This window comes from Mesoplodon bidens (assembly GCF_964165515.1).
Source record: "Mesoplodon bidens genome assembly, chromosome: 18".
NCBI classification, from domain to species: Eukaryota; Metazoa; Chordata; class Mammalia; order Artiodactyla; family Ziphiidae; genus Mesoplodon; species Mesoplodon bidens.
In genome coordinates this window covers 1,289,599-1,317,255 of record NC_138175.1, presented here as the reverse complement: position 1 = coordinate 1,317,255, position 27,657 = coordinate 1,289,599, and the positions used below count along the sequence as shown (strand labels likewise).

The following is a 27,657-nucleotide window of genomic DNA, read 5'->3' as shown; positions in this document are numbered from 1 at the left end:
TTTGTTTATTTATAATTATTTTATTTATTTATCTTTGGCTGCGTTGGGTCTTTGTTGCTGCACCCGGGCTTTCTCTAGTTGCAGTGAGCGGGAGCTACTCTTCGTTGCGGTGCGCGGGCTTCTCATTGCAGTGGCTTCTCGTTGTGGAGCATAGGCTCTAGGTGCATGGGCTTCAGTAGTTGCAGCACACAGGCTCAGTGGTTGTGGCTCGTGGGCTCTAGAGCGCAGACTCAGTAGTTGTGGTGCATGGGCTCAGTATTTGTGGCTCGCGGGCTCTAGAGCGCAGACTCAGTAGTTGTGGTGCACGGGCTTAGTTGCTCCGCGGCATATGGGATCTTCCTGGACCAGGGCTCAAACCCGTGTCCCCTGCATTGGCAGACGGATTCTTATCCACTGTGCCATCAGGGAAGTCCCTCTGTCTCTCCTTTAGTGAGCAACTGTAGTCCATTTATTGTGATTGTTGATGTCTTCGGACTTCTTTCTACAATCCCCATTTATTGTGATTGTTGATGTCTTCGGACTTCTTTCTACAATCCCCATTTGCTTTTTCTGCCACCACCTTAGGGATATGGCGTTTGTTGTTTTGCCTTCTCTTCCATTGTATTGATAAACTTCTCGGGACTTTCCTAGCGGCCAGTGGTTAAGACTTCACCATCCAATGCAGGGGGTGCGGGTTCGATCCCTGGTTGGGGAGCTAAGATCCCACATGCCTCATGGCCAAAAACCCAAAACATAAAACAGAAGCAATATTGTAACGAATTCAATAAAGACTTTAAAATTTTTTTTAAAAAATTCTCTACTCTTTTCTCTTTGCTTATTTGGAAATTATAAACTAAATTTCTGTTCTTTGAGTGCCTTAAAATGTTTAGATACGTGCTATAAAGTCTAAGTCATTCACAGGAATGCAGCACGGGGCTCCCCTACGGCTGGGATGAGGCTCCCAATGCCTGCCCCTCTGCCATCTTTTTTTTTTTTTATCTTTAATTATTTATTTTTTGGTCATGCTGTGCAGCATGTCGGATCTTAGTTCCCCGACCAAGTATCGACCCGGCGGCCCCTGCAGTGAGAGCTTGGAGTCTTAACCACTGGACCGCCAGGGAAGTCCCTCCTCCGCCGTCTTGATGTTTCTGTAGCATTTCAGTTTTGTTTTGTTTTGGACACAAAAATTAATAGGCTTTGTTTTCACAGTCAATCATTAAATTTACTGACATTTGATCAATTTCTTGGCTCAACGGATTTCATTTTAATGAATAATTCTCTGCAGTAGTTGTTTCAGTAACCGCCGCTGAGTGTGTATCCGAGTCTCTACTTTTTCTCACTCTCGAATGACAGGCTTTCTGGGCATAAGATGCGGCGCTGCTCCTCCAGGCCGGAGAGGTTTTCTTTGTCCTCGACACCAGTAAGTGTCTGCCTCACTCCCACGCCCCCAGGACAGAGCCCCTAGGGCCTGGGGCAGGGGCAGGGCCGGAGCACTTCTGGAAAGGTCGCAGGACCGGGGAGAGGACTGGCCAGAGGGGGAGCCAGAGTGCACTCGAGTCTGGAAGGTCGGGGTTCCAGCTCAGCAGCCTGGATGGAGAGCATGGGGGGAGGAGCGGGGGCTCGGGGGCACCTGCCAGGTGCGCACAAGCTCCCAGCGTTCAGGAGAGAGCCGGGCATTAGGACCAAGGAGAGTGGCTGAAACGTGCGATTCTCCCCAAAGAAGCGTGGAGGTCGCAGGCTGGGCGAGGCCCGGCCCTCCAGCCCCCGGCCTGTGCAGGCCTCTCCCTGGCCATCCTGCCCAGGTCCTCTGTCTGGAGGAGAAAGGCTGGCAGGGAAGGCCCAGGCTCCTGAGCCCAACCAGCCCGCATCTTCCTCCTCAGCCCGTCCCTGGAGAGGGACGCACAGCGGACCCAGGAGAGCCTGCGCGTGGGCAGTGCCTGCTGAGTGCGCTTCCCCCGCCCACAGTGGGTGGAGGGGACCGTAGATGCAGCAGCGTGTCTGTTACAGCGCCTGATCTAATTTGAACGGTCATTAATGTGATTTATGCGGCTGTTTCGGATTCTTTGCTCCCAAATTTGTCACCAGCTCCCTTGATGTTGATTGAGAGACAGTGGTGCTGGTGCCCAGTGGGGCGGGCTGGGGAATGGGCGGGGGCTGTGCTGCCTGGGCGGGCTTGGGGACACATTCCTTCTGGAGCCCCCCTGGGGCCCCACATGTCCCCCTCCCCTGCCGCTCTCACCCACTCTGGTTGGGGAGGTGCCAAGGAGCAGCTGTGCTGGCGGCATCTCTGGGCCACATGGGAAGAACCATGAGGCAGGTGAGGGGGGCGGTTGTCCTGCAGCCCCCAGGAGCCAGCAGTGCCGGGAGCCAGCCCCCCGCCTCCCCTCCCCTCCCCCCAGGCCAGGAAGGATCAGCCGCTGGGCGGCCTCATTTGCCTGGAGCCCATCCCCCCAGCTTCTTCCAGACAAGGACCCTCCCCAGCCCGGGCCGTGCACCAGGGTGCAGTTGTGCCTTGGCACATGAGGGCTGTGACATGACATGTGTGCGGGACACAGGCTCACTGAGGCCTCTTCTACGGCCGCAGGAGCCCCAAATCCAAACCGAGAGCTGCCAGGTCCCAGGCAGCTCCGCGGGTCTCCCCGACGGCATTCCCGCATGCCCTGCTCCACCAGTCACTGCCGGCGCCCACGGGCACAGGCTGCCCGCCAGGCCAGCTGGGAGTGAAGACACTGGTGACCGCGTGAGGATGGAGGCCCAGGCTGGTGTGCACGCCCTGCGGGGGTCTCACACCCACCAGCTCAGGGGCAGCTGACACAGCCTCCTCTCCTGGTCCTCAGCACCCTGAGACTCTTGAGTGAGCAGGACGGGGGCCTACATCCCTGCCCTGGAGTCTTGGGGTGCATGCGTGCCTGGGCGCCCTGGCCCCGGCCCATGCTGGTGAAGGTTTTTACTGGAGTGGGTTTTTCCACGAAAGCCACCCTCTGGGAGTGACAGTTACGCTTACAAATTGCCTTCAAGCTTGACTCTGAGCCCGGAGACCTCTGATTTCTGCCCTGCCTGAACCCCCGTCAGTGGGGCCAAGCCTGCGCCCCTGAGCCTCGCGGGTCCTCGCCGTGGCCCGGGGCCTGGACGGACCTCAGGAACTCGGGATTCCGGCTGGGCAGCCTGGCTCAGCCAATGAAGGTGCCACCTGGCCGAGGCCATGCCCCCAGACCTCAGGGCCAGCACGTGGGAGGACCAGACCACTGTCTCTGCCCGGCCTTCGCTGGAGCCACACTGCCCTCTGCTGGTGTCGCCGGGCGTGACGAGAGCCGCTAGGACCCCTGGTCTCCTGCTGCTCCCGGTGCCTGGTGGGACCCTCCATACCCCGTGTCAGGGCTGCTGGGCAGGAAGGGACCCCGCCCCAGCACGTGGGGGCTTGGAGCTCAGGGACAGCCCTGGGGGAGGCTGGGACAGAGTCTGCCGCCCCAGGGCCTCCCAGTTCTCATGGCCGTAGGGCCGGTGGGAGCTGCCGGGAGCCCCAGCTTCTCTTCTGTCTCTGTCCATCTGTCTGTCTGTCCGTCCATATTTTTGAGCACCCAAGACTTTAGAAGCGTAGTTTGAGAATGACTGTTCCGTGTGTGTGGTTGGGGGGGCATCACTGGGCTGCTGAACAGGCAAGGCCCCCAAACCTGACGGCAGCTGCCCAGACCTCTGCTGTCCTGGGAGGCCCTGCCTGGCTATGTCCTGGCCACTAGAGGACCCAGGCAGTGCCGCTCTGCACTCCCCCTGCTCCAGCCCATCCCGCCATCCCCTCTGACCCTGGGACCCATTTAAGGGACAGGAAGCCCTCTGCAGGGCCCCACTGCTCCATCCAAGCCATGGGGGCCAGGCGGGGATTCAGGGCCCCTCCAGATCCGCCCCACGTTTGCCTGCCTCCACGGAGGACCCCCGCTCGTGCCGCTTCATCACGTTAGGGTGTGTTGGTGCCTGACTCCCGTGGGAGGGCAGACTTATGAAGGCTGATGCCCCAGGGCCTGGCAGGGGCCTGGCAGGGGCCTGGCACAGGGGAACTGTGGAAGGGGGGAGGGAGGGGAGGGGGAGGAGGGGAGGGAGAGGTTGTGGGGGGAGTGTCTGCCTCCACCCAGCCTCTCTCCTGACCTCCAGACCAGGCTTGAACTTGGAAAGGGCGTGGGCCCTGCAGCCGCTTGCCCAGGCTCCTGGCCAGGCCTCACCTGTATTGGCGGTGTCACCTTGGCCTCTGGGTCCTTGCCTGGTAAAATGAGGCCCCAGAGGGACGGGCCACGTGTTGGGTGAGATCAGTGCCTGGGCCTCCCGGAGCACACTGCTACCCTTGACTGTGGTTACCTGCGGCTGCCCACTGGGCATCTCCACCTGGATGAGCACAGGCACCCAGTTCATATCTACGAGGAACCTGTGCTCCACCCAGGCCAATGCCTCGTGTCCGGGTCACGTCCTTCCTGTCCAGTCCTCCTGAACCCCCAGGCGTTCTGCTCCCTCCCTTCTGTGTCCCATCCTGGACACGGGAGCCTGAACCCCGGGTGGGCAGGCGGACACCCCTTCATGCAGCCCGAGAAGCTGCGTTCACCTTGCCGTCCCCTGGCCACACGACGCTAGCTGACCCTCGCTTGCACAATGGACATGTGCATGGGAGCCCCGGGCGGGCTGTGCTGGGGTGTGGGGTCATGCGATTATCCCAGTGAGCCCAGTGAGCAAATGCCTGCTGAATACCAGCCGTACGGCCCCGGTGCACACCCGGCTACACCGCCAGAACAGTTACTGCAGACTTAGCGGCTGAAACAACACGACTTTATCTCACTATTTCTTTTTTTTGGCTGCGTTGGGTCTTTATTGCGGTGAGCGGGCTTCTCATTGTGGTGGCTTCTCGTTGCAGAGCACAGGCTCTAGGCGCGTGGGCTTCAGTAGTTGTGGCGCACGGGCTTAGTTGCTCCGCGGCATGTGGGATCTTCCAGGACCAGGGCTCGAACCTGTGTCCCCTGCATTGGCAGGTGGATTCTTAACCACTGCGCCACCAGGGAAGCCCCTCACTGTTTCATAGGTCAGTCGTGTAAGTGGGCTCCATCGAGTCTTCTGTTCCCGGTCACATGGGGTGAAGGCTCTGGGTCGGCCGGGCTGGCTCTTACCTGGAGCTCAGGGGACAACTTTCTTCAAACTCATCCAGGTCCTTGGCAGACTCAGGCTCCTCGGGGTTGTAGGACTGAGGGCCCCATTTCAGCTGGCTGTGGGCCTCCTGCCCCTGCACCCACGTGTCTCTCTGCCTGGCACCTGAAATCTCTCTGGTTTCCTCTCTTGCTGCATTTCTCTGGCTCCAGCTGACCATTTAAGGGACAGGACGTTCTCTGCTCTTAAGGGCTCCTGTGAATAGACGAGGCTAGTCCAGACAATCCAGGACCCCCTCCCCACCTCAGGGTCCCTCTGTCAAGGAACGTGACGTTTCCACAGGTTCAGGGAGGCCATCTCTGCCACGCCTGCTAGGCCACAGTGTCCTCACATGCACGTGGAGAGAGGCCCCTACATCATAGGACTGTGGGGACTAAACACCGGTCCTTATTGGGGGTGTGTTTGTGTGCAAGTTTATATAAACCTGCATACTTTTACACATCATTCTTTTTTTAATATTTATTTATTTTTGGCTGTGTTAGGTCTTAGTTGTGGCACGCAGGCTTCTCTCTCGTTGTGGTGCAGGGGCTCAGTTACCCCACAGCATGTGGGATCTTAGTTCCCCGACCAGGGATCGAACCCATGTCCCCTGCATTGGAAGGCAGATTCTTAACCACTGGACTGCCAGGGAAGTCCCCATAATGATTCTTATTACACTATAATTATGGTATTGTTCTAACGTAACTGCATTTTTTTTCTAAAGTTATAGCAGCTTCACTTCTCTGCTGAAAGCCTCGGTGCCCCCCTTTTATCAAGAGAAGGTTGAAAATCCCTAGATGGGTGGATGAACCTCCAGGGCTGGAATGCCCCTCCCCTCCCTTCCCCCACCCTCCCCACCCTCCCCCACCCCTCCCTCCCCCTCCCCCAACACTCCTTCACAACCCTACCCAGGTCCAGTGGAGCCGCTGCCCTCCTCCCAGCTCACAGGTGCCCAACCGTGTCCCACCAGAGACAGAGGAGGTCACCCAGGGAGGGGCGGTCATGGCCCCACTGGGCTGGGTGGCGGGACCCGCACCTCAGGCCCCTCCCACTCGCACAGGACCCGAGGGAGGGTCCGCTGGTGGTGAAGGGTTGAACCCTGGGGTTTGTGGCCTGGTAAGGGGAGGGGGCACCTGGAGGGTCGGTCACCCTGAGTCCACCAGGAAAAAGGGCTCTTCTGGAGGAGCCGGTCCAAAGGCAAGGCAGGCCAACTGGCCCTTGCAGCCTGGGGTGGACCAGCGCTGGACGGGACCTCAGGGCTCAGACACAAGAGGTCAGCGGAGACAACTTCCTGTGCAGGGTCCAGAGCCAGACTGGACCCCAGGCTTCTGCGTCCCCAGCCCCAGCTGCCCGGGCACGAGGCTGGGGGGCTGGGCCATGGGGGAGTTCTAACCAGCCTGGGGACCACGCCCCTCCCCCAGGGACCCCTCCTGCTCTCTGGGCTCCCCCATGACCAGACCCAGCTTACCCTCCCCCTTGGAGCACCCCCACACCCGGGAGGTTGTTGAGGGGGACACAGATGGCTGAGAGGAGGGATGGCCTAGCGGGAGGAGAGGGTGCCTGAGGTTGGCCAGGGGGACTCGCACGCTGAGCCCCCGCCCCCGTCTACTTCACCCCCTACCCGTTCAGGGGGCAGAAACCCAAAAACATTCAGAGGGCTCCTCCATCCGGGTTTGGGGTCTGACCTCAGAGGCAGGACGGTGGCCTCCAGGAGCTGCTCAGCCCCAGGGCCTCAGAGCCTGCAGCTGGAAGGGTCTCCCGCCCTCCACCCCCACCTTGGAGCGGTGAGTGCCAGGGACACAGTCACTGCCGGAGCCCCTGCCCTCACCCCTACCCCCGGCAGCCTGGCCTCCTTCCAAGCAGGCCTAGGGCACAGATGGCGCCGCACCTGCTCAGCTGCCCTGCGATCTGGAGAGGAGAGCAGAGGCCCCCGTGCCTGCTCCCGCTGCAGAGAAGACCGGCTCTCAGAGAGGACGCTCCCCACTCCTCTGCCCAGAAGACGGCTGAGGTCCGCAGGGCCCCCCCCTCCCCGCCCTCCCCTGGTTCTGAGCCACAGGCCGCCCAGGAGCACAGGGGCTCGGAGGGGAGAGATAGCCTCCCCCTTCCACCAGGTAGTTACCAACCAAGTAACTGCCAACCGAGGAGGAAGGAAGGGGCGGGTAGAGCTGGGCACGGGGCCAGGTCTGTGCCTGTCCTTCCTGTGTGCTAGCCCTGGGGGTCAGCAGTGGACAACCTGCCCTGGGGGGCTTCACCCCAGAGCGGGAGACAGTAAAGGAACACAGCAAATGTGATCCAAGCCCTCAAGGCAGCGAGCGGCAGTCCTGGCGAGGGCACGGCCGGCCGGTGCAAAGGCACTGAGGCAGGAGTGAGCCTGGTGCTCAGAATGAATGAGGGAATCCACCCTACTCCCCAGCCCCCACCCACCGCTGCCTTTCTGACAGCTTCCTTCCTGGAGCCCCGCATCCAGCCTGGGACACTGCCCGACCCCTGCTCCGCCCCGGGACACGTGCTGTCAGTCAGCCCCAGGCCCCGCCCCTCACATGTGCTGTCAGTCAGCCCCAGGCCCCGCCCCTCACATGTGCTGTCACTCAGCCGCCCCCACGCCCCGCCCCGCCCATGTGCTGTAACTCAGCAGCCCCCACGCCCCGCCCAGCCTCGCCCCCGCACACGTTATCACTCCCTCGCCAGGCTCGCCCCGCACACTTGTGCTGTCACTCAGCCGGGTCCTGTCCCAGCAGAAGGCGTCGCTCCCGCCTCCGGACACTCGGCCCGCTGCCCGCCGCCGGGCCATGGACGCCGCGCTCCTGCTCGCCCTCGGGCTGCTGGCCCAGGTAAGGCACGGGCGCTGCGCGGGCGTCTCTGGCCCCTGCACTGAGCGCCGGCGTCTTAGAGTGGGGCGTCCCGGCCTCGGGGACCGCTGGCCCTGGCCGCCTGGTGAGCGTCCCCCCTCACTCCCGCAGTCCCCCAGCTCCGGCTCGCCAGCTCGGGTTTCAGCCCCTGGCCCGAGAGCCGAGGGTTCTGCGTGGGGCAGCCGTGTCCAGGGGGGAGTGTAACCGCCTCCGCTAGGCCGGACGGGGAGCCAAGTTCGGGGACAGCCGGGAGAGCACCCAGAAGGCGGGCCCTCACTCCGGAGGTGCGCCCCTCAGCCCTGCTGGGGTCTGGGAGTGTTCAGTCTTGCGGGAGGCGAGGGAGAGGGGGCGGCAGGAGCACCCCCAGCTGGGAAAGCCTGGAGGCCTGGTCCCTAGGGACCCCCGCGAGCTGGCAGGTGATTCTTCTTAGTCTAGTTGGGTGGAGTCCGAGCCCCCGTGTGTCCGGCCGGCAGGGGCAGCTGTGGGCTCTGCCCTCCAGAAACCGCCTATCCCTGGGGAGCCCTGTGCCCGGCACGCACGGCGGCCGCCCTCCGCACCTCCCCCTGAGCCCTGGTCTCCCTGGTGGGAGCAGGACGGGTGGCAGGAAACACAGGCTGCCCCACTCGCCACACGGGCACCCCTGGGTGGGTGGGACCACATCCTCTCGGCCCTTGGCTGCTGGGCAGGTGCTAGGCTGGGGCCAGGAGTGGAGCGTGTGGCCTCAGTGGTCTCCGGGCTTCGGGGGACCGGGCTGAGCCGTGGTCACTGGTGAGGGCCGGGGGCCAGGAGGACGGCCTCAGGCCTCTTACACCTGACAGGAGATGAGCACAGGGCCTTGCCCTGCACCCACGAATCACTCACTGTTACACTTCCAGACCCATCACGCAGCGCTGGACGCTGGTGAGCGTCCCCCCTCACTCCCGCAGCGCCCCCAGCTCCGGCTCGCCAGCTCGGGTTTCAGCCCCTGGCAGCTGACTAGGTGCCACCAGCCCCCACCCCAGCTACCCACACCCCTGCCTCTGGGCCTTCATTCACTGACCCCCATGGAGACAGTGCCGGCCGCTCCCCACTGCCATGTCCAACTGACCCAGAGTGAGGCCGTGGTCACCCTTGCCCGGCACAGCTTGGCTGCCCACGGCCTGTGCCCCTCGGCCCGCTGCTGGGAGCCCACCCGGGGCAGCGGGCTCTCTGCCCCCACCCCAGGGCCTGGATGCCCCCATGCGCTCCAGAAGGCTCCAGGCTGCAGCGCCCCCTCCCCACTCTTCCTGCCCCTGCCCCGCATCAGGCGGCATGTCCTCGGAGGCCCACTCCTGGGTCTGGGGGTGCCATCCTTTGACTGGGCCCAAGGGGGACTCTGCTGTGGGGGAGGGGAATAGATCCCTCTCAGATGCCTCTCCCCTCCCCCAGGGTCATGCCCAATGCACCCGCTCCCAGACAGCTGGGCACTGCGGGAATTCTGGTGACGCTGGGAGACCAGCCAACGGGCCTGGCCACTCATGTTCCCGCACTCCCCGCAGCTCAAATTAGCTCCGGTGTGAGGGGAGCGACTTCGGGATTGGCCGACATGTGTCTGCGTCAGGACCTCGCACGGCCCTCCCCCATCCAGCTCAGCTTTCAGACTTTTGTCCTCTCCTGTCCAGCCACACGGGTCCTGCGGCCGCTTCCCGGACACACCTTCCTCCACCTCCGGGAGCCCCCCAGCAGGGCTGTCTCGGGTGGGCCCCTGGGGTGGGAGCCTGTTGACCAGACTCCGCACAGGCCCATCATCTACTTGGTGGCCTTGGACGAGTCTCACCCTTCCCTTGTGTTGCGTGAAATCTCAGCCAGGGGGCTTAGCGTGTGTCTTTTCGGAACTGGCCTCTATCGGCCCCTCACCTGTGCCCGTGGTGTCCCCAGTAGCTGGGCCTTCACTGGGACCCCACCCTGCCTGGGGGAGGGGAGCCCAGATGGAAGACCCACGTGCTGCTGGAAGGGGCCCCAAGGCTGTGTCCGGCTCCGCTGAGACACGTCGCTGCCCGTGCACTCACGTGCAGGGACATCCCTCCAACGTCACTTCCGGGCCTGGGTCCCTCAGATTCCTGGAAGCAGGTGGGAGGCCTGGAGCCTGGGGGAACGTGGGTGGGGTTTGCTTGGGCTGAGGGAGAGGCCCCACAAGCTCCCCAGGCCTGAGCCCCTTCCCCATCCCCCGGCTGGAATCCAGGCCACCCTGTTCCTGGACGGCCTGGCAGGCATCAGGCATGCCAGGAATGGACCCAGCTGTCTGCCTGGCCTAGAGAGGCCCCTGCGGCTCTCCCTTGAGCCCCCCTCCAGCTGTTGTGGGCTTCAGAGGAGGGACGAGGATGTCGAGGCGGAGGGACAGCTGTTTTCTCCAGCCTCCGCACCCCCACCCCCACCGACTGGGGCAGGCGCCATGCTCCCGGCCGTCCTGCCCACCTTGAGAGGACACAGCGCCCCCATCTGGCTTCCCTCCGCGGCCCTGGTTACTGTCACACCGATGTGGGGCTGACTCCCCTGCCCGTTCTGGAGAAGACCATGTGTGTCTGCCCTGGGGACTGTCCTGTTCCAGGACTTTCCCGTTGCCTCAGGGGGTCTTCACGGTTTGCAAAGCCCCCAGGAGTGTGGCTGAGGCTTCCTCCCAGAGGCCACGTGGCTCAGCAGAGCCCCAGAGCCCCTTCCCCAGCCGTGGCAGCCTCCGAGTTGTGTAAGGGTTGCCCAACTGCAGGGAGATGGAAGATGCTCAGCCTTCAGTCAACCAAGATGCACCCGGGTCTCCTGCCTGCCACTCACAGGGGCCACTAGAGGCCGTAGTGCCAGGAGCTGAAGCAGGCTCTCCTTGCTGTCCCCCTGGCCGCCCTGGTCACCAGCCTGTCTACCCAGGGCAGATGAGCGATCAGCTTTCTTCCCAGGAGACGGGCCGTGCCTTGGGATTCTTTGTTCCGAACCCACCGAGGGCTGGTGAGAGAAGCACAGAGCTCTGCAGGCTGCCCCCAGGCGCCCAGGCTGGACAGACCCCTGCAGAGGGCAAGGACGGCAGGCATTCCCTCCAGGGCTCAGGCACTTGATCGCTTCTGAACAGTTGATGGCGGGGTGCATGCACACGCAGAGCCTCCGAGGGGTGGGGCGGGAGCCAGGTCAGGGCTGTGTGACCATCACACATCACACAGGGCTGACCGCCTCTCAGCCCTGTGCCTGCCTTGATTCCCAGATGTTCCCAAGAATCACCTGGGGGCTCCGGGACCCCCTGGGAGTTCTAACTCAGTAGGCCTGGGGTAAACTGGTGGAATCCATATTTTTTACTGACCTTGGTTGGGTCTGATGATGAGTCAAGTGTGGAAGCCCCAGCCGGTGGTGAAGGAGCCCAGCCCCACTGCGGGGGCCGGAAGGGGAGGAGACACCATCACAGATCCCAGGGGACGGGAACCACTCAGAGGCCAGAGAGGCATCCGGAAGGAGGTGGCCAGCTGCTCTCAGGCACAGGGCCTTGCCCACCGTGGCCTGCAGCTAGACAGTATCACCCACCCTGGCCCTTGCCTGGGTCTGGGGTGGGTGAGGCCACTCCTGCCCCTGCAGTGGGTTTGTAGGGTGCTCACCGCACAGCTGGGCCCCACGAGCTCCGAACCAGACGGGGAGCTCTCTTACTCTGCAGCCGTGGGGCTGGGACCACAGGGAGGGGGCAGTGGCCCGGCATCTCTAGGGCTTCCAGGCTGTTCTGTCAGGCTCTTGGCTAAGGGAGCGGCGGAGGGTGAGCATGGGGGTGCCACCGGGCACCCGCTGGGAGAAGTGGGTCCCTGATGCCTGTTGGTTCTGTGTGGTGCGGGGGCCGTGAGGGTGACAGCCTTTGTGAGCCATGTGCGCTCAACGTCCACGGCTCTGTGCACGTGGCTTCGTCCCGGCTCCAATGTCCTATGATTCCCAGGCGGCTCCCAGGCCTTCCCCGGCCACCTGCATCTTCTAGGAAGGGGCTGGCGAGAGGACAAAGGACAAACTGAGAAGCGGCCCCAGGGCCGGAAGTCGGCTGCAGCCCAGTCTGGCCACGCCACCTACTGCAGCCTCTGGTCTGGGCGAGGGGCCCCTGCCACGGCTCTGCGGCCTCTGCTGACCTCATGACCTTGGGCCGTGGAGAGTCTGGGGCCCAGGACTCGCAGACTCTGCCCCGGCCACATGCCCTGTGCCAAGCCGGTGGGCGTCCTGGAGTGTCAGCAAGGCTGCTGGTAGGGAGGGGGCAGCCGGAGGCTCGATGGGGGGCTGCAGGGGCGGAGGGGCCGGCCCGGCTGTGGACAGGGCAGTGTGTGTCCCCCAGTGCCTCTCCAAGAGCCTGAGGCCCGGGAGCACCTGCAGGCTGTCCCTCACCCCCTGCGCAGCCCCAGGTTCCCCCCCGCTGAGGTCAGGGCGGTGCCTCTGTGTCCCTGGGCATCACAGAAATGCTCCGTGCGATGGAGGTTTGGCGCTCCTGCTCCCTGAGGGCTGAGAGGGGCTGGGGAGGGGCGGGGGGAGGGGGCGGGGAGCGGCGAGGGTTGGGGCAAGGGAGCTGCTGCCCCAAGATGCCCAGGAAACAGACGCTATCCCACCGAGCCTGTGACAAAGGCCGGCGGGTCGCCGCCTGGCGGGAACACCACGCGGGCCTGTGCTGGGCCGTCTTGGTGAGAAGCCAGCTGCCCGGGAGGCTCGGAGGCAGTGCTGCCATCTGTCGGGCCACGGGGAGCTTGGGGGCCTGGTGAACCGCCCGGCCCTTTATCCAAGCCGGGTGTGCTGCTACCTGGACCCCAGGCCCCTGGCATTTCAAGTGCGGTGGCAGGACGAGGACTGGGAACCGGGGAGGTGGCCCGGGGACCCCCAGGGAGGCTGACTTTAGTTTGGATGTCAGTGCCGTTCTGTCAGCAAAGTGTACAAGGACCCAGGGGGGCGGAACAGGGAGGCCATGCAGGGGGGCACAGGCCAGAGGTTGCCCAGGAGAGCAGCCTCCTGTCTGAGGGGCATCTCCTCCCTCCCCTGCCTCCCAAGTCCCCCCACTCACCAGTAACCATGCCTCCCTTCCCTGAGGCCACCAGCCCAGGCCCGGTTCCTCTACCGACTGCGATGGGGAGAGGGATGGAAACCTCAGCAGAAGTCGGGGGACCGGGCGGCCAGGGGCGGGGTCGAGGGGTCGAGGAGGGGAAGAGCCATGGTGGGGGGGGGAAGCCCCCTCCCAAAGGGCCCAGGGCCAATCCCGCAGCACAGAGAGCTGGGGAAGGGCCTGGCAGGAGCAGCTCCACTGCATCTCCCGCCGCCGCCCTGCCTTGGATTTGGAGGGGGGCTGGGCAGGGGGCAGCTGCAAACGCAGGGGGATTGGGGGGTCATAACAGCCGTGGAAGGTGCGTTGCTCACGTTCTCCTATAGCCAAGCTGAACTGGGTCCCAGTAGCATCCCTGCCTCCGCCCTGGGCCCTGACAGCCCTTATCCAAGTCCAGCCAGGCTCTGTGCCCTCCAAGGGTGCCCCAGCGTCGGCCCCACTCATGGCTCGGGGAGCACAGAAGGCCCCCAGTGCCCGAGCCCACGTTCAGACCAGCCACTGCCCGATCAAGGCGCGGGATACAGAGACCACGTGTTTGAAGCAGGGCTGTCCCAGGAGACTCTGGGTGTTCACTGGGGCTGCCGCCAGCTCTGCCCTCCCCCCGCCAGGTGGCTTTCTTCTTTGGGCCTCAGTTTCCCTGTCTGAGGGGTGGGGGGGGGACGAGCTGACGGTGGGTCTGGGGAGGGTTTCGGCACCGCGGGCGCCCTGCCCCCTGCCCCCTGCCCGGTTCCTGACTAGCCTCAGTGCTGAGCCCAGAGCTCAGCGTGTGGTGGCAGGGTGGTGGGTGCATATCCCTGGCCCCGCCTGTGGGGTAGCGTCGGGGGACACGGCTGCCCCCCTCTCCGTCCTGCCTCTGCAGCCCCACAGGCCCCGAGCGCTGGGTTTCGGGGACATTGCACACCGGGTACCCCTGTCCTCTGGGCATGCGGAGCCGGAGACAGCGTCCCGGGTTCCAGGTACTAAAGTGTTGGTCAGACGGTCACCCCTGGTTCCACGGTTCTGGGAGGAAAACAGCACGGGCTGGGGATGGGCCTTGGGGGATCGGGGTCCGGAACACTCCGGCTGCCTGTCCTCCCCGCCGGCCCCTCAGCCTCATAGTTGCACACGCCCCACCCCACCGGTCCCTAGAGGCAGAGGCAGCGGGCCGGCCCGTCCCAGGGGGCGGGGAGCTGGGAGCTTAGCTATGTTTCATCTCCACAAAGCAGCCCTGGGACAGACAGACCCACCGCCTGATTCCCAGAGGCGTGTGGAGCGTCCCTCTCCCCAGCCTGGCAGAGGAGACCTGCCGTGTGAACAGCTGCCCTGGGTGCGGGAGGGGTGGGCGCTCTGGCCCCCCAGGTGGCCCCCCTCTCTGGGCCTCTTAGGACAAAAGCACTGGCCTGGTCAACCTCGACCAGCCCTCAAGAGTTCAGGTCATGAGGAGGCCTGGGATGGCCGCGTGTTCCCCCCCACTGCCCCAGCCCAGCTGTCCTTCCTCTTCAGCCCACCTCCCCCCGGGCCTCGCCTCCCATCCCCGGGCTCCCGGGAGCCAGGCTGCCTTCTGTCTCCCTGAGCACCCCATGCCCCCCAAGTCCTGGCGCCCGAACCTCCCCGGGCCACACAACGGAGGGCTTGGCAGTCAGGGAGGGGACGTCCCGGCCCCGGTGGGGGAGCTCTGGGTGCTGCTGTGGTGGTGATGGAGGTTTTTCTTTGTTGCAGAGCCTGTGCCTGTCAGTGGGGGTCCCCGGGCTGAGGAGGCCCCGCACCCTGTACCCCTGGCGCCGGGTGCCGGCACCGGGCCGCGTGCGGAGGGCCTGGGTCATCCCGCCCATCAGCGTGTCTGAGAACCACAAGCGCCTGCCATTCCCCCTGGTGCAGGTGAGGGGCCGAGAGGGGCCCCACAGCCATGTGCTTCAGGACGGGGACACCCCTGGGGCCACAGGCTGAGCGACCCCCTCCCAGCTGGGGGAGGGACCGAGGGCTGCAGAGAGGGGAGACCCCTCCCCTGGGGCACCTCCCCAGCCCATTACCTGTCCCACAGATCAAGTCGGACAAGCAGCAGCTGGGCAGCATCATCTACAGCATCCAGGGGCCCGGCGTGGACGAGGAGCCCCGGGGGGTCTTCTCCATAGACAAGTTCACAGGGAAGGTGTCCCTGAATGCCATGCTGGACCGAGAGAAGACAGACCGCTTCAGGGTGGGCCCCTCCCCTCCCCTCCCCTCCCCTCCCCTCCCCTCCCCTCCCCTCCCCTCCCCTCCCCTCCCCTCCCCTCCCCTCCCCCTCCCCTCCCTCCCTTCCCCTTCCCCTCCCCTCCCCCTTCCCCTCCCCTCCCCCTTCCCCCTCCCCTTCCCCCTTCCCCCTCCCCTTCCCCCCTTCCCCCTCCCCTTCCCCCTCCCCCCTCCCCTTCCCTTCCCCGTCCCCCTCCCCCTCCCCTCCCCATGGGGGCCATGGCCACACCTCCACCAGCAAAACCCAGCATCTTTAATTGGGGGCAGGGGTGGGGTTTGGGACCGGCTGCCCAAGGAAGCAGGTGTTCAGGATTGCAGGCTCCCTCGGCAGGTGGGTGAGTGGACTGAACGCTGGGCCCTGCCCAGGAGGACTGGGCAGCCAGCATCGGGGTGGGCGGCAGCCTTCCCAGGAAGGCAACACCAGACACTGGTGTGGCCGCTTCTCCCCCGAGCCTGCTACGTGTGGTGAGGACGGGGTGCCGTGAGGAATCCCACGGAACTGGCCGCCCCCAGCGGCAGCTGCCCCGTGACTGTCAGGGTGGGGGTGTCAGGGGAGGTGGGATGGGATCTGCCCATCGGAGGCCTTGGGGTTGTCGGGCCTGAGAGGCAGGGCAGTGGGGAGGGGCTGCGCAAGGGGCCGAGGAGGGGAGCCTGGAGCTCGCCTGAGCCCCCTGCAGACAGACGAGCCGCCAGCCTGGCCTCCCTAAGGTGATGTTCAAACTTGCCCCGGGGAGGGGGGGGGCTTCAGCCTTTGCCTTTCCTGTGTCCTGAGCCTCCCTCAGACTTTGAGAACGAGCTCTTGGTTCCCTGACGCAGACAGAGGGTATTTCCCCTGGAAGTTGTACCAAGTCTGTTCTCCAAAGGGGCAGGAGATGGTTGAAGTTAAAATTTCACGTGTGGAGAGGAAACTTCAAAAGCAGCCAAAACCGTTCACAGAAAAAGGGAGAGAGACCAGGAGCGCTAGGGAGAGCGTCGCTTCAGGCACGCTCGAAACATAGCTGCGGGCTTCCTGGTGGCCCAGGCAAGAGGGGAGCGTGGTGGCCACCCTGCCTGCCGGGAGAACCCAGGCTCCCCTCGAGGGAAGCCCCACCTGCCCGGCACTGCCCCCTCCCACTTCTCACCTGTTTCCAGCAGGACACAGTCCGCACTCACTGCCGTGCTTGCCCTGGTGGGGGCCGCAGTGCCAGCCCCTGCTCTCTGCTTGACTAGCTCAGGGCCTTTGCTCTGGACCTGGGGGGGTCCACCTTGGAGGAGCCCACGGACCTGGAGATCGTGGTTGTGGACCAGAACGACAACCGACCTGTCTTCAGGCAGGAGGTGTTCACTGGCCAGGTGCTGGAGGGCGCCCTCCCAGGTGAGCCGGGTGGGTTCCCGGTGGGGGAGGGAGCTTCGCGAAGGGCTCTGGGCGGGTCAGAAGTCCAGGATTTCCCTTCAGCAAGGACTTCAGAAGTTCTTGAGAGAGTCTAAAAACACGGAAACAGTCTCCAGGACGGAGGGAGTTTCCACAAGTCGACTCAAGCCTCTTCCCGTTGCAATATAAAGGTCAACCCCCAAATCTTGCAGAGTTCAGGGAGGATTCCTGGATGGCGAAGCTCTGGTCGTTTCTGTTGCTCTCCCCTCCCCCCTCCCCCTCCTCCCCCCTCCTCCCCCCTCCTCCTTCTAAATAGAGGTGACATTCACGTAACATAAAATTAACCGTTTTGAAACGGACTTTTCAGTGGCATTTAGCACATTCACAGTGTCGTGCAGCCAACACCTCTGTCTCCACCATCCTCCGAGAGGCGACCCCCTGCCCGTCATCAGCCGCTGCCTCTCACCGCTTGTTAATTCTGCACTGGGTGCACACACCGCTGACCCTCCGTCCTTTCTGCGTCCTCACAGGGCAGACCCGCTGGCCCGATTCTGTTCCAGGCAGGACAGACATTCCACACAGCCATGTGCTCCCTCCCTCCCCACCTGGTCCCTGGGGCTCTGGTCAAATCCCCGGCTGGTTGCAGACCGGAGGCCTTCAGAGCACACCCGTGACTCCGTGTAACTTCAGAGTCAGGGGGTTAACACTAACACATAGGAACGTCTCACCTGCACACCTGTTCAGCCTCAGCTGCCCAATCAAGCCTTTTAGAGCAAAGGAGGTCCCGCCTCTGTCCACAGTCCCTGCCTCTTGTCTGAGCCTTGTCTGTTCCTGCATGCCGTCCACCTTTTCCTTTAGGGCCTTTTGCACACGAGCGTGGTTGCTTCCGTTCTGTCAGGTAAAAGCCCAAGTGTCTGGTTGGCCGTACATCTGGTTCTGTTGGCTGTTTAACCACTAGGGTGGAATTTTTCCCTCTTTCTCTGTGTGTAAGAGCACAGCAGAGGTGGGGGCCAGCCCGCTGTGGGGAGAGGGGACGGGCCTGGCCTCTGCCACCGCTTGAGCTCAGCTCCCGGGGCCTCTCTGCGTTCTCGCCACGGCAGCGCAGCCCTGCATACAGAGGGGCCCCTAGCAGGGTGACAACCCTTGTGTGCTACCTGGCAGGGCTCCTGGGGTGCTGGGGGGTGGGGGGTCTCAGTCGTAGGTGGTCCCTGAGCCCCAGGGGTGGGGCTCCTTCAGGGTCCCTGCTCCTCCCCCAAAGGCGAAGCACCATCCCTCCAGCCCAGCAGCCCCATCCTCACCCTGTGATCGTGGACCACCAATGGCCTTCCCCATCCCCTGGGCCACCCTGTGGCCTGAGCCGAGGGGTCCTCCCGGGTCTCCTCCCGCCCCGCCTTCCTTGGGGGCACTCAGTGGGCGCGTGGGAAAGGGCACAGACCCCCGTGTGGGCTCCCAGGGACCGCCAGCAGCTGTGCCAATCTCGGCCCCTCTTCCTGCTGCCATGGGGTCGCTGCACCTGCTGCACCAGGGGAGCCCCAGTGTGTGCACCTCCTGGGGGGTCACAGCCTGGACTCTGGGGTGTCAGGTCGCCTGTGCGTCTCCATCTGACGGGCTCACACAGGTGTGATCTTGATTCCCCTTTTTTCTTGTCGTGGTGGCAGGACTGAAGTCCCCACCCGCTCACGCTCCCTCACTGGGGTTCATGGCACTGACTTCTGTTCTGCCAAATTTCATTGTGGCAAAATACATATAACAGAATTTAGCATCTTGACCATTTTTAAGTGTACGGGTCGGTGGTTTTAAGCCCATTCACGTCGTTGTGCGACCACCAGCAGCATCCGTGGAATTTTCTCATTTCCCCAAGCTGAACCTCTGTCCCCATTAAACACTGACTCCCCACTTCCCCCTCCAGTGCCTGGCGCTCACTGTCTACTTTTTGTCTCTCTGATTTGACTGCGTATGAGTGGAGTCATGCAGTACTTGTCCTCCTGTGTCTAGCTGATTTCCCTGAGCATCCTGTCCTCAGGGCTCGTCAACGCGGTCGCCAGGGTCAGAATCACCTTCCTTTCCAAGGCTGAATAATACTCCATTGGATGTTTATACCACATTTTGTTTATCTGTTTATTCTTTAGTGGACCCTTGGATTGCTTTCACTTTTTAGCTGTTGTGAATAGTGCCGCAGCGAACATGGGTGTACAAATATGTCTCTGAGGCCCTGCCTTCAATTCCTTTGGGTGTGTACCCAGAAGAGGGGCTGCTACATCAAATGGTAGTTCTATTTTTAATTTTTAAAAATAAATTTATTTACTTATTTATTTATGGCTGTGTTGGGTCTTCGTTGCTGCGCACGGGCTTTCTCTAGTTGTGGCGAGCGGGGGCTACCCTTTGTTGTAGTGTGCGGGCTTCTCATTGCAGTGGCTTCTCTTGTGGTGGAGCATGGGCTCTAGGTGCGTGGGCTTCAGTAGTTGTGGCGCACGGGCTTAGTTGCTCTGTGGCATGTGCGATCTTCCAGGACCAGGGCTCGAACCCATGTCCCCTGCATCGGCAGGCGGACTCTTAACCAGTGCGCCACCAGGGAAGCCCCCTTTGCCCATTTTTGAATTGAGTTGCTTGTTGGTTTTATTTCTGGTTGAGTTTTACGGGTTCTCTATATATCCTGGATATTAATCCCTTATCAGATATATGATTTGCAAATATTTTCTCCCATTTCGTGGGTTGTCTTTTTACTCTGTTGATGGTGTCTTTTGATGCATTTTTAAATGTTCGTGAAGTCCGGTTTGTCTATTTTTGTTGTTGTTGCCTGTGCCTTCGGTGTCATATCCAAGAAATCATTTCCTTCGTGACATCACCAGTGTCGTGAAGCTTTTGCCCTGTGTTTTCTTCTAAGAGTTTTATAGTTTTACGTTGTACACTTAGGTCTGATCCATTTTGAGTTGACTTTTGTATATGCTGTTAAGTAATTACGGGTCCGACTCCATCCTTCTGCATGTGGATGTCTTTCCCAGCACCATTCCCTCTCCACGTTGAATGGTCCTGGCATCCTGTGTAAAATCACCTGCCCGTGGACGTGAGGTTTATTCTTGGGCTCTCTGTTCGGCTCCATTGGTCTATGTGTCTATCTTGAGGGCAGGTGCACACTGATTACTGTACTTCTGCAGAAAGTTTTGAAATCAGGAAGTGTGTCCTCCAGCTTTGTTGTTTTCCAGGATTGTTTTGGCTATTCAGGGTCCCTTGAGATCTTATAGGAATTTTAGAATGATTTTTCTGTTTATGTAAAGAAACTGTCCGTAAGATTTTGACAGGGATTGCACTGAATCTGTAGGTTGCTCTGGGTGGTACTGACATCTTAGCAACAAGTCTTCCAAGCCATGAACATGGTCTGTCCATTTATTTGTGTTTTCTCAGTTTCTTTCACTGATCTTTTGTAGTTTTTGTTGTGAAAGCCTTTTACCTCCTTGGTCACGACGCTGACATCCTGAGGCTTTTAGGCAGTTGTTGTGATGATTGTCCCTGCGTGAGTCTGTGTGGCTGGAGCCCCCCCAGGAGGCAGGCACATCCCGTTCCTGGGGATGCCGATTTGGGTCTATAGTTCGGGGGTGTCCGCCAAGCTTCTCCACTCTGGTTTTTCTCCTTTCCCCTTTGTAATTAATAGGTGTCTTGTGGGAGACCCTTGGAGACCGTGCAGGTACCCTGCTACCCCTCAAGCTGCCACCCAGCAGCGTTAGCATCCCTCCCTGGCGGCTCTTGCCTGCATCAGGTGTTGTTCTAATTCACTGTTTCTTCTTCGTCATCACTTGGCTCTCTATTATATGATAGGACTTTCAGTACCCCTATATATGAATATACGTGTGTATGTGTTACCCACCAGGGTTCTTGGCCTCCTTAATCAATAGAAATTGATCAAAGGCCAGACAAGAAATTCAGGCAAGGCTTTGTTGGGGCCCCTGCTGCAGCAGTGGGGAGTGAGAACAAGAAACAGCTTCCCTTTCTAGCTTGCTCCCTGAGCGGGGGCGAGCTTGTTCCTTATATGGGGTGTGTCCAGGGGTCACGGGTGTGTCCAGGGGTCAGGCCGGGGGGGTTGGCTTAGGTGGTTTGCTGTAAACAGAAAACTCATTCTAAAATTCCTATAAAATCTCAAGGAACCCTGAATAGCCAAAACCATCCTGGAAAAGAACAAAGCTGGGGGACACACTTCCTGATTTCAAAACCTTCTCCAAAGGTACAGTAATCAGTGTGCACCTGCCTTCAAGACAGACACATAGACCATAGACCAATGGAACCGAATAGAGAGCCCAAAAACAAGCCTCACATCCGTGGGCAGGTGATTTTACACAGGACGCCAGGACCGTTCAACGTGGAGAGGGCAGTCTCCTCAGCAGATGGTGCTGAGAAAGACATCCACATGCACCACCTTAGGTGGTGTGTGCACGGGGCACGCACAAGTGCCCTGCTTTTGCTCCCGGCCGGTTTTTTGCTCTTCAGAAGTGGCAGTTGGGCTTTTAGAGTCTCTTTGTATCTCGTCCAGAATTTGCTCTAACTGCCACGTACATAGTTAGTTTTAGTCCCTTGTAGTTTCTTTGTATTCTGTAGCTCGAAGAGATGTGTGTCCAGGCGCAAGCCCTGCAGCAAAGGGTCCCAGGTCCCAGCCTGTCTCGTATGTGTTTTGTTCACATGGATCTGGACTTACGGAGTCTTGCTTCATTCAGTGGGTTATGATTCTTTGCACCGTAGTTTTGAAGCTCAAATCGTCCCAGATATGGCTGATCAGAAGCTCATCAAACCGGCCCAGGCCCTTTCAGCAGCCGGAGCTGGGAAATAAGCTCACACATATACAGACGTGTGTGTGTGCGCGTGCTCTCCACAGCTGTGTTAACGTGTCTCTGTACCTTCATCACAAGTCACGAGTCCTCTCTGGCACCTCCACTTCTGATCCAGCTCTGCAGGGTTCCTTTTGGGTCCTCTTCTCTGATGGCGAGAAGCCGGGCTCCAGTCACCCCAGGAGTCTGCGCACATTCTCAGTCATAGAGAGCCTGGCAGGTGCCTTTGGAAGCGCTTGCCTGCACCCCGGTGGCAGGGTGCCTATTCTAAACATTGTTTTTGGCTTTAGCCTGGGGTCCAGCATCATGCCAGGAGTTACCTGCTAAGGTAGCTTCCCACCTTCTAAGGCTGGGTCAGTGGCCGGGTCACTACCGTTCATCAGACACCAGCATGACACTCAGCTGACCCGTCAGGGCCCAGGAGGGGCTGGGATGAGCCCAGTCATAGGTGAGGGGGCGGCCAGCTCCTCAGGTGGCCTGAGGCTGGTCCACCTCACCGGGATAACTCTTAGTACACCTCATCTGGGCCGGTGCGGGGAGGGGTGGTCATACCTGAATTGCTCCAGAAAATAGGTGGGCACAGGTGCTGAGGCGCCTCCAGGACCCCTGCGGAGGTCCTTACTCTCCTGAGATTCAGTGCCTTGTTTGCCCCAGAGCGCAGGTGCAGCCCTGGGCGCTGCTTCACTCCGCCTGGGACTGGTTCCCCAGCGGGCTCGCCTGGTCTGTCTCGGGGTTCTGTAGGAGACAGGTGTCAGCTGTGTGCACCGGACACCCAACCTCATCCCCACAAGCAACACAAGCCAGGACGCCGGCACGCTTGCACGTGCAAGGCTGATCGGGGGCCTGGACCTGGTGCAGCGGGCCGCAGGGGAGCGGGCGACACGCCCTGGCGTCCATGGGTGTCACCCCCACATGTCCCCGCCCTTCCCAGGCACCTACGTGACCAGGGCTGAGGCCACGGATGCAGACGACCCAGAGACGGACAACGCGGCCCTGCGATACTCCATTCTGGAGCAGGGCGGCCCCCAGCTCTTCAGCATCGACCCGTACACAGGGGAGATCCGCACGGTGCAAGTGGGCCTGGACCGCGAGGTGAGGCCGTGCAGCTGCACCCTGACGGCTGAAGCAGGGCAGCCCCCAGACGGGACGAGGGGTCCGGGCGCCGCGGACGCTGTCCGTGGCCCTGCGGGTAGTTGTGCAGTTCGGTCCAGAGGCGGTGTGAGGGGCCCTCAGCGTGTTTTCTGCCGGAGACCTCCCCCACCCTGTTGCCTGCAGAGCAGTAGGGCTCCTCGGCCTGGGGTGGGCCCACAGCAACCACGCATGCTGCAGAGAAACAGTCGCCCTCCAGCCGGCCGTGCCCGCTCTTCCCCTGTGGGGCCCCTGCAGCCCCTGGCTGCTGGGCTTCTGTGTGGCATTGGCACCTCACCTCCAGGAAGCCCTCCTTGGTTTCCCCAGGGCACTCACTGTGTTAGTTGATCTGTGTCCCCTCTCTCGGCAGCTGCACCTGGCTCCCCAGGGCAGGGACCCCACACCCCAGTGCAGCAGGTGCCCCGTAAGTGCTTATCCGACTCGGCAACTGACCTCTTGCCCACTCACAGGCTGGGGCAGAGTCTGGGGTCGACAGTGGTGCCATCGGACCTTGAGAGGCTAGGCAGCCTGTTTTGCCCCAGAGCTTGGGGGCAGGGCAGGTGCTGGAGCCTCCTGGGGTCTGCCTGCCCTGCCCCCAGGCCCTAAGGTGGCTGACCAGCCCCGCCCTGCGCTCCACCTGGGTCTCCTGACCCCATGTCACTGTGCTCCTAGGTGGTCGCCGTGTACAATCTGACCTTGCAGGTGGCGGACATGTCTGGAGACGGCCTCACCGCCACTGCCTCGGCCATCATCACACTGGAGGATGTCAATGACAACGCCCCCGAGTTCACCAGGGCTCAGGTGCTGCACCGTCCTCACCTCCACCGGCCGCTGCTCAGGGCTGACCTCCCCCCCATCCTGGGGCTTCTGGTGGGTGGGAGGCTAGGTGCTCCACAGAGGAGGCATCCTGTGTGGATCGTGCAGGATACCCTGCCAGAGGCCAGCATGGGACTGTGAGCATGTCAGGAGCTGGAGGGCCCTGGGGGGAAGCCACCAAGACCCTGGGGTGTGGCCTGTCCCCAAGCTTCCTGGGTGGGAGGGAGCAGCAGCCCTGCCCTCTGGGGAGGATGTGCCCAGCACGTGGCCGAGCCTGGGAGGGGGCTCCTGGGGTGCCCTGGACTCCTCGTGGGTGGGCAGTGGGAGGGTGACCCTGCAGGGGACCATCCCCCACCCACCCGTGGGTAACGGGGCCGAGTTCCCACAGTTCTTCCTGGAGGCCACAGAGGCCGTCAGCGGAGTGGACGTGGGGCGGCTTGAGGTAGAGGACCGGGACCTGCCCGGCTCCCCCAACTGGGTGGCCAGGTTCACCATCCTGGAGGGCGACCCTGACGGGCAGTTCGCCATCCGCACTGACCCCAGGACCAACGAGGGCGTGCTGTCTGTGGTGAAGGTGAGCTGAGGAGGGTGCCCCTCCCCACACCCTGGGACCCCGTTTGGATCCTCTGTGCATCCTTAGGAGGGGAGCCAAGGGGACCAAGAACGCTAGGACTGTGGGCTCAGGCCACGCTGACCACAGGGGGACAGGGCTGGAAGGAGGGGGCAAGCCCACGTGTGACTTCCAGTGTCTTTGCCACTTAAAGCATATGATCAACACGCACAAATACAGACCTCACGTGCTGGCCAACCTGAGACCAGAGACAAAACCAGCAGGAGATACGTGTGCACGCACACAGGTGCACACACACACCTGTGTATACACATGCAGAGAGATGCAGATGAGCTGTCAACACAGGAAGAGCTTTATTGCCAGAGACTGGCTCACGCCAGCCGTCGTGCAGGCGGCTGGCGAGTCTGGAGGCTGTGGGGCTGCGACAGGCTGCACAGTCAGGAGCCGAGGCTGCACCTGGAGGTGGGACCCCTTCTTCCCCGGGGCAACCTCAGGTTTGCTCTCAGAGACTCTCACCCACAGATGAGACCCACCCAGGTTCTCCAGGACCATCTTCTTTATTTAACGTCAGCTGATTGTACAGGTCAGTTCAACCACGTCCACCAAATACCTTCTTAGCGAGACCCAGGTGAGTGTCTGCTTGAGGCACTGAGGAGGGTGCCCCGCCAGGGGAAACTGACCTCACGACGCCCGACAAAATACGTTTGCGTGATGCGTAGCCGTGATTTCCACGTTATTTTTTGTGCCTTCTTGTCCTGCATGATTTTTGTTTTTCTGAGGCTATAAAGCGGAAGGAAAGAAGGGGCTCTGAGGACAGACCAGAGGAGGCCCCTCCGGCCCACAGCCGCCTCTGGGTTCCCTGAGTCGGGGGGAGGGTCCGGTGTCCTGACGGCGGCCGCCCCGCTTCCCCTGCAGCCCCTGGACTATGAGAGTCGGGAGCGCTATGACCTCACGGTGGCGGTGCAGAACGAGGCTCCCCTGCAGGCGGCTGCCCCCAGGGCTGAGTGGGGCCAGGCCAGGGTCAGCGTGCAGGTGCGGGACGTCAACGAGGCGCCCGTGTTCCAGGAGAACCCGCTGCGGACCAGCCTGGCCGAGGGGGCGGCCCCAGGAACCCCCGTGGCCACCTTCTCTGCCCGAGACCCTGACACACAGCAGCCGCAGAGGCTCAGGTGGGGGCCCCGGGGTGAACAGGGGGAACTCACAGCCCCAGTCCACCTCCCAGCCAGGGTAGAAGCACAGCTGAGGGTGCTGAGCCCTGTGTCCCGAGGTTCCCATCAGGGCCCCGGTCAGAGGGCAGAGAGTTCATCTGTGTGCATCACCGAAAGCCCAGGGGCTCTCAAGTACCGTGCATGTGCGTGTGCGTGTGTGTGTGTTCACATGACCTCGTCCTGTAGGCAGGACTGGGCTGCGTCTGGCGCACACTGACACGGCCCATCTGTGTTGGCTAGCCTCCGAGCGTCCGGCCCTGTCCGTTCCAGGGAGCCGTTGCTCCCCTAGGACTGGCTGTTACTGTCTTGGATTTCACCCCCTGCCCTGGTCCTATGTACCCTTGTCTGTCAACGTGGTGCCCACCGTTGAATCCTGGCTGTCACTCTGGCCACGGGGCCCTGGGTGGCTCACCTGCCCTCCCCGAGCCTCAGTTTTTTCATCTGTTGATTGGGATGGAAAACACCAGCTTAGGACTATCCTTAAAAGCCTGTGTGTGTGTGTGTGTGTGTGTGTGTGTGCGCATCCACACGTGACCACACCTCTGGGGTCCGGCTCAGGCTCAGGGCCACCCTGTGCCCTCCTCACCAACAGCTACTCCAAGGACTATGACCCTGAAGACTGGCTGCAAGTGGATGGGGCCACCGGCCGGGTACAGACCCAGCGCGTGCTCAGCCCTGCATCTCCCTTCCTCAAGGACGGCTGGTACAGGGCCATCATCCTGGCCCGAGATGATGGTGAGCGTGGAGCTCGGCCTGGGTTCCAGGGCTCCCTAACCCTGGCTGGGGCCCCTGCTGCCGCCCAAGGGCTGAGAGCGGGCGCTCCACCGAGCAGACTTAAGGGGTGGGCGGGGGCTCTGCAGGGGCAAGGGGCCCACCAGGCCTCTCCTGCTTGCAGCCTCCCCACCCAGCACAGCCACAGGGACCCTGTCCGTTGAGATCCTGGAGGTCAATGACCACGCCCCTGAACTGTCCCCACCGTGGGGCAGCCTGTGCAGCACGCCAGAGCAGGGCTCCGGCCTTCTCTTGGGGGCCACGGATGAGGACCTGCCCCCCCACGGGGCCCCCTTCCACTTCCAGCTGAGCCCCAGGCTCCCAGAGCTGGCCCGGAACTGGAGCCTCAGCCAGGTTAACGGTGAGCTTGCCCCACGCCCCCTGGGGGTCCAGAGCCTGGGGCAGGTCCCCACTGGTTCCCACCTCAGTGCACTGCATCTTCAGGCCCGCAGGGATCGGTTATCATACACAGGGGACGGGTGGGGAACCGAGGCCTAGTCTCTCAGGATGCCCGCCCAGCCAGCTGCCGCCGGAAGCACAGGCGCAGAGGGGCGTGGCCGCCCGCTGACTGCCAGCACCCTCCGCAGTGAGCCACGCGCGCCTGCGGCCCAGGCTCCAGGTCCCGGAGGGGCTGCACCGCCTTAGCCTGCTGCTCCAGGACTCCGGACAACCGCCCCAGCAGCGCGAGCAGCCCCTGAACGTGACCGTGTGCCGCTGCGGCCTGGACGGCACCTGCCTGCCGGGGGCCGCTGCGCTGCGGGCGGGTGGCGCGGGCATCAGCCTGGGTGCCCTGGTCATCGTACTGGCCAGTGTCATCCTGCTGCTCTGTGAGTGCCCGCGCCTGCGGATCCCTGCCCCCGCCCCGTGCCACCTGGCAGCCCCGCCCGCCTTGCCCCGCCCCCGCCCCACACCGACCTCCGCTGCCCCCCCCACCCAGTGCTCGCCCTGCTGGTGGCCCTCCTGGTGCGGTGCCGGCAGCAGTCGTGTGACAAGAGGCTTCTGCACGGGCTGCAGGACGACCTTCGGGACAACATCCTCAACTACGACGAGCAGGGGGGTGGGGAGGAGGACCAGGTGAGGGGGCGGGGGGTGCTGACGAGTGCTGGGGGGACGCCCCAGGGGCCCGCGACGGCTGCGGCTCACCCCCACGTGCTCCGTCCGTCCGCCTCAGGATGCCTACGACATGGACCAGCTGCGCCACCCGGCAGAGCTGGTGGCCCTGGGCGCCCCCCTGGGACGGCCTTCTCTGCGCAGAGACGCCCCGTTCAGCCGATCGCACCCCCAGGCCCCCCGTGTGCTGCCCACCAGCCCCTCTGACATCGCTGACTTCATCAACGAGGTAGGTGCCCCAGGGGGGCCCCGTTCCCCCACCCCACAAGCCTGAGGCATCGCTCTGGGGCTGGACAGCGGGTGGTGGTTCTTGCCAAGGAAAGAGAGTCGCCCAGAGAGAACCTTGCCTCCAGCCCGTCTCCTGAGCCCCAGGCCTCTCCACAGGGCTTAGAGGCTGTGGACAGTGACCCCACCGTCCCACCCTACGACACGGCTCTCATCTATGACTACGAGGGGGACGGTTCCGTGGCGGGGACACTGAGCTCCATCCTGTCCAGCCTGGATGATGAGGACCAGGACTACAGCTGCCTCTGGGACTGGGGGCCCCGCTTTGCCCGGCTGGCCGACTTGTACGGGCCCCCGTGAGGGCACCAGGGAAGAGGCTTTCTGATGGGGACCTGCACCCACCCTGCTGAGGGCACG

The 27,657-nt window shown here is 62.4% G+C and overlaps 1 protein-coding gene across 1 annotated transcript; it reads left to right on the top strand.

Annotated features, from left to right (window-relative positions):
- Nucleotides 1-7,928: 7,928 nt before the first annotated feature.
- CDH15 (cadherin 15) lies at nt 7,929-27,631 on the top strand (the record flags this gene model as incomplete). The annotated part of the gene is made up of 14 exons (XM_081215970.1): nt 7,929-7,970; nt 14,737-14,895; nt 15,059-15,214; nt 16,456-16,600; nt 22,343-22,503; nt 23,212-23,340; nt 23,744-23,929; nt 24,842-25,095; nt 25,727-25,869; nt 26,030-26,266; nt 26,493-26,732; nt 26,843-26,979; nt 27,077-27,244; nt 27,400-27,631. 14 exons carry the CDS (start codon nt 7,929-7,931, stop codon nt 27,598-27,600), a joined length of 2,358 nt encoding a protein of 785 aa, XP_081072096.1. The 3' UTR covers nt 27,601-27,631.
- Nucleotides 27,632-27,657: the final 26 nt, after the last annotated feature.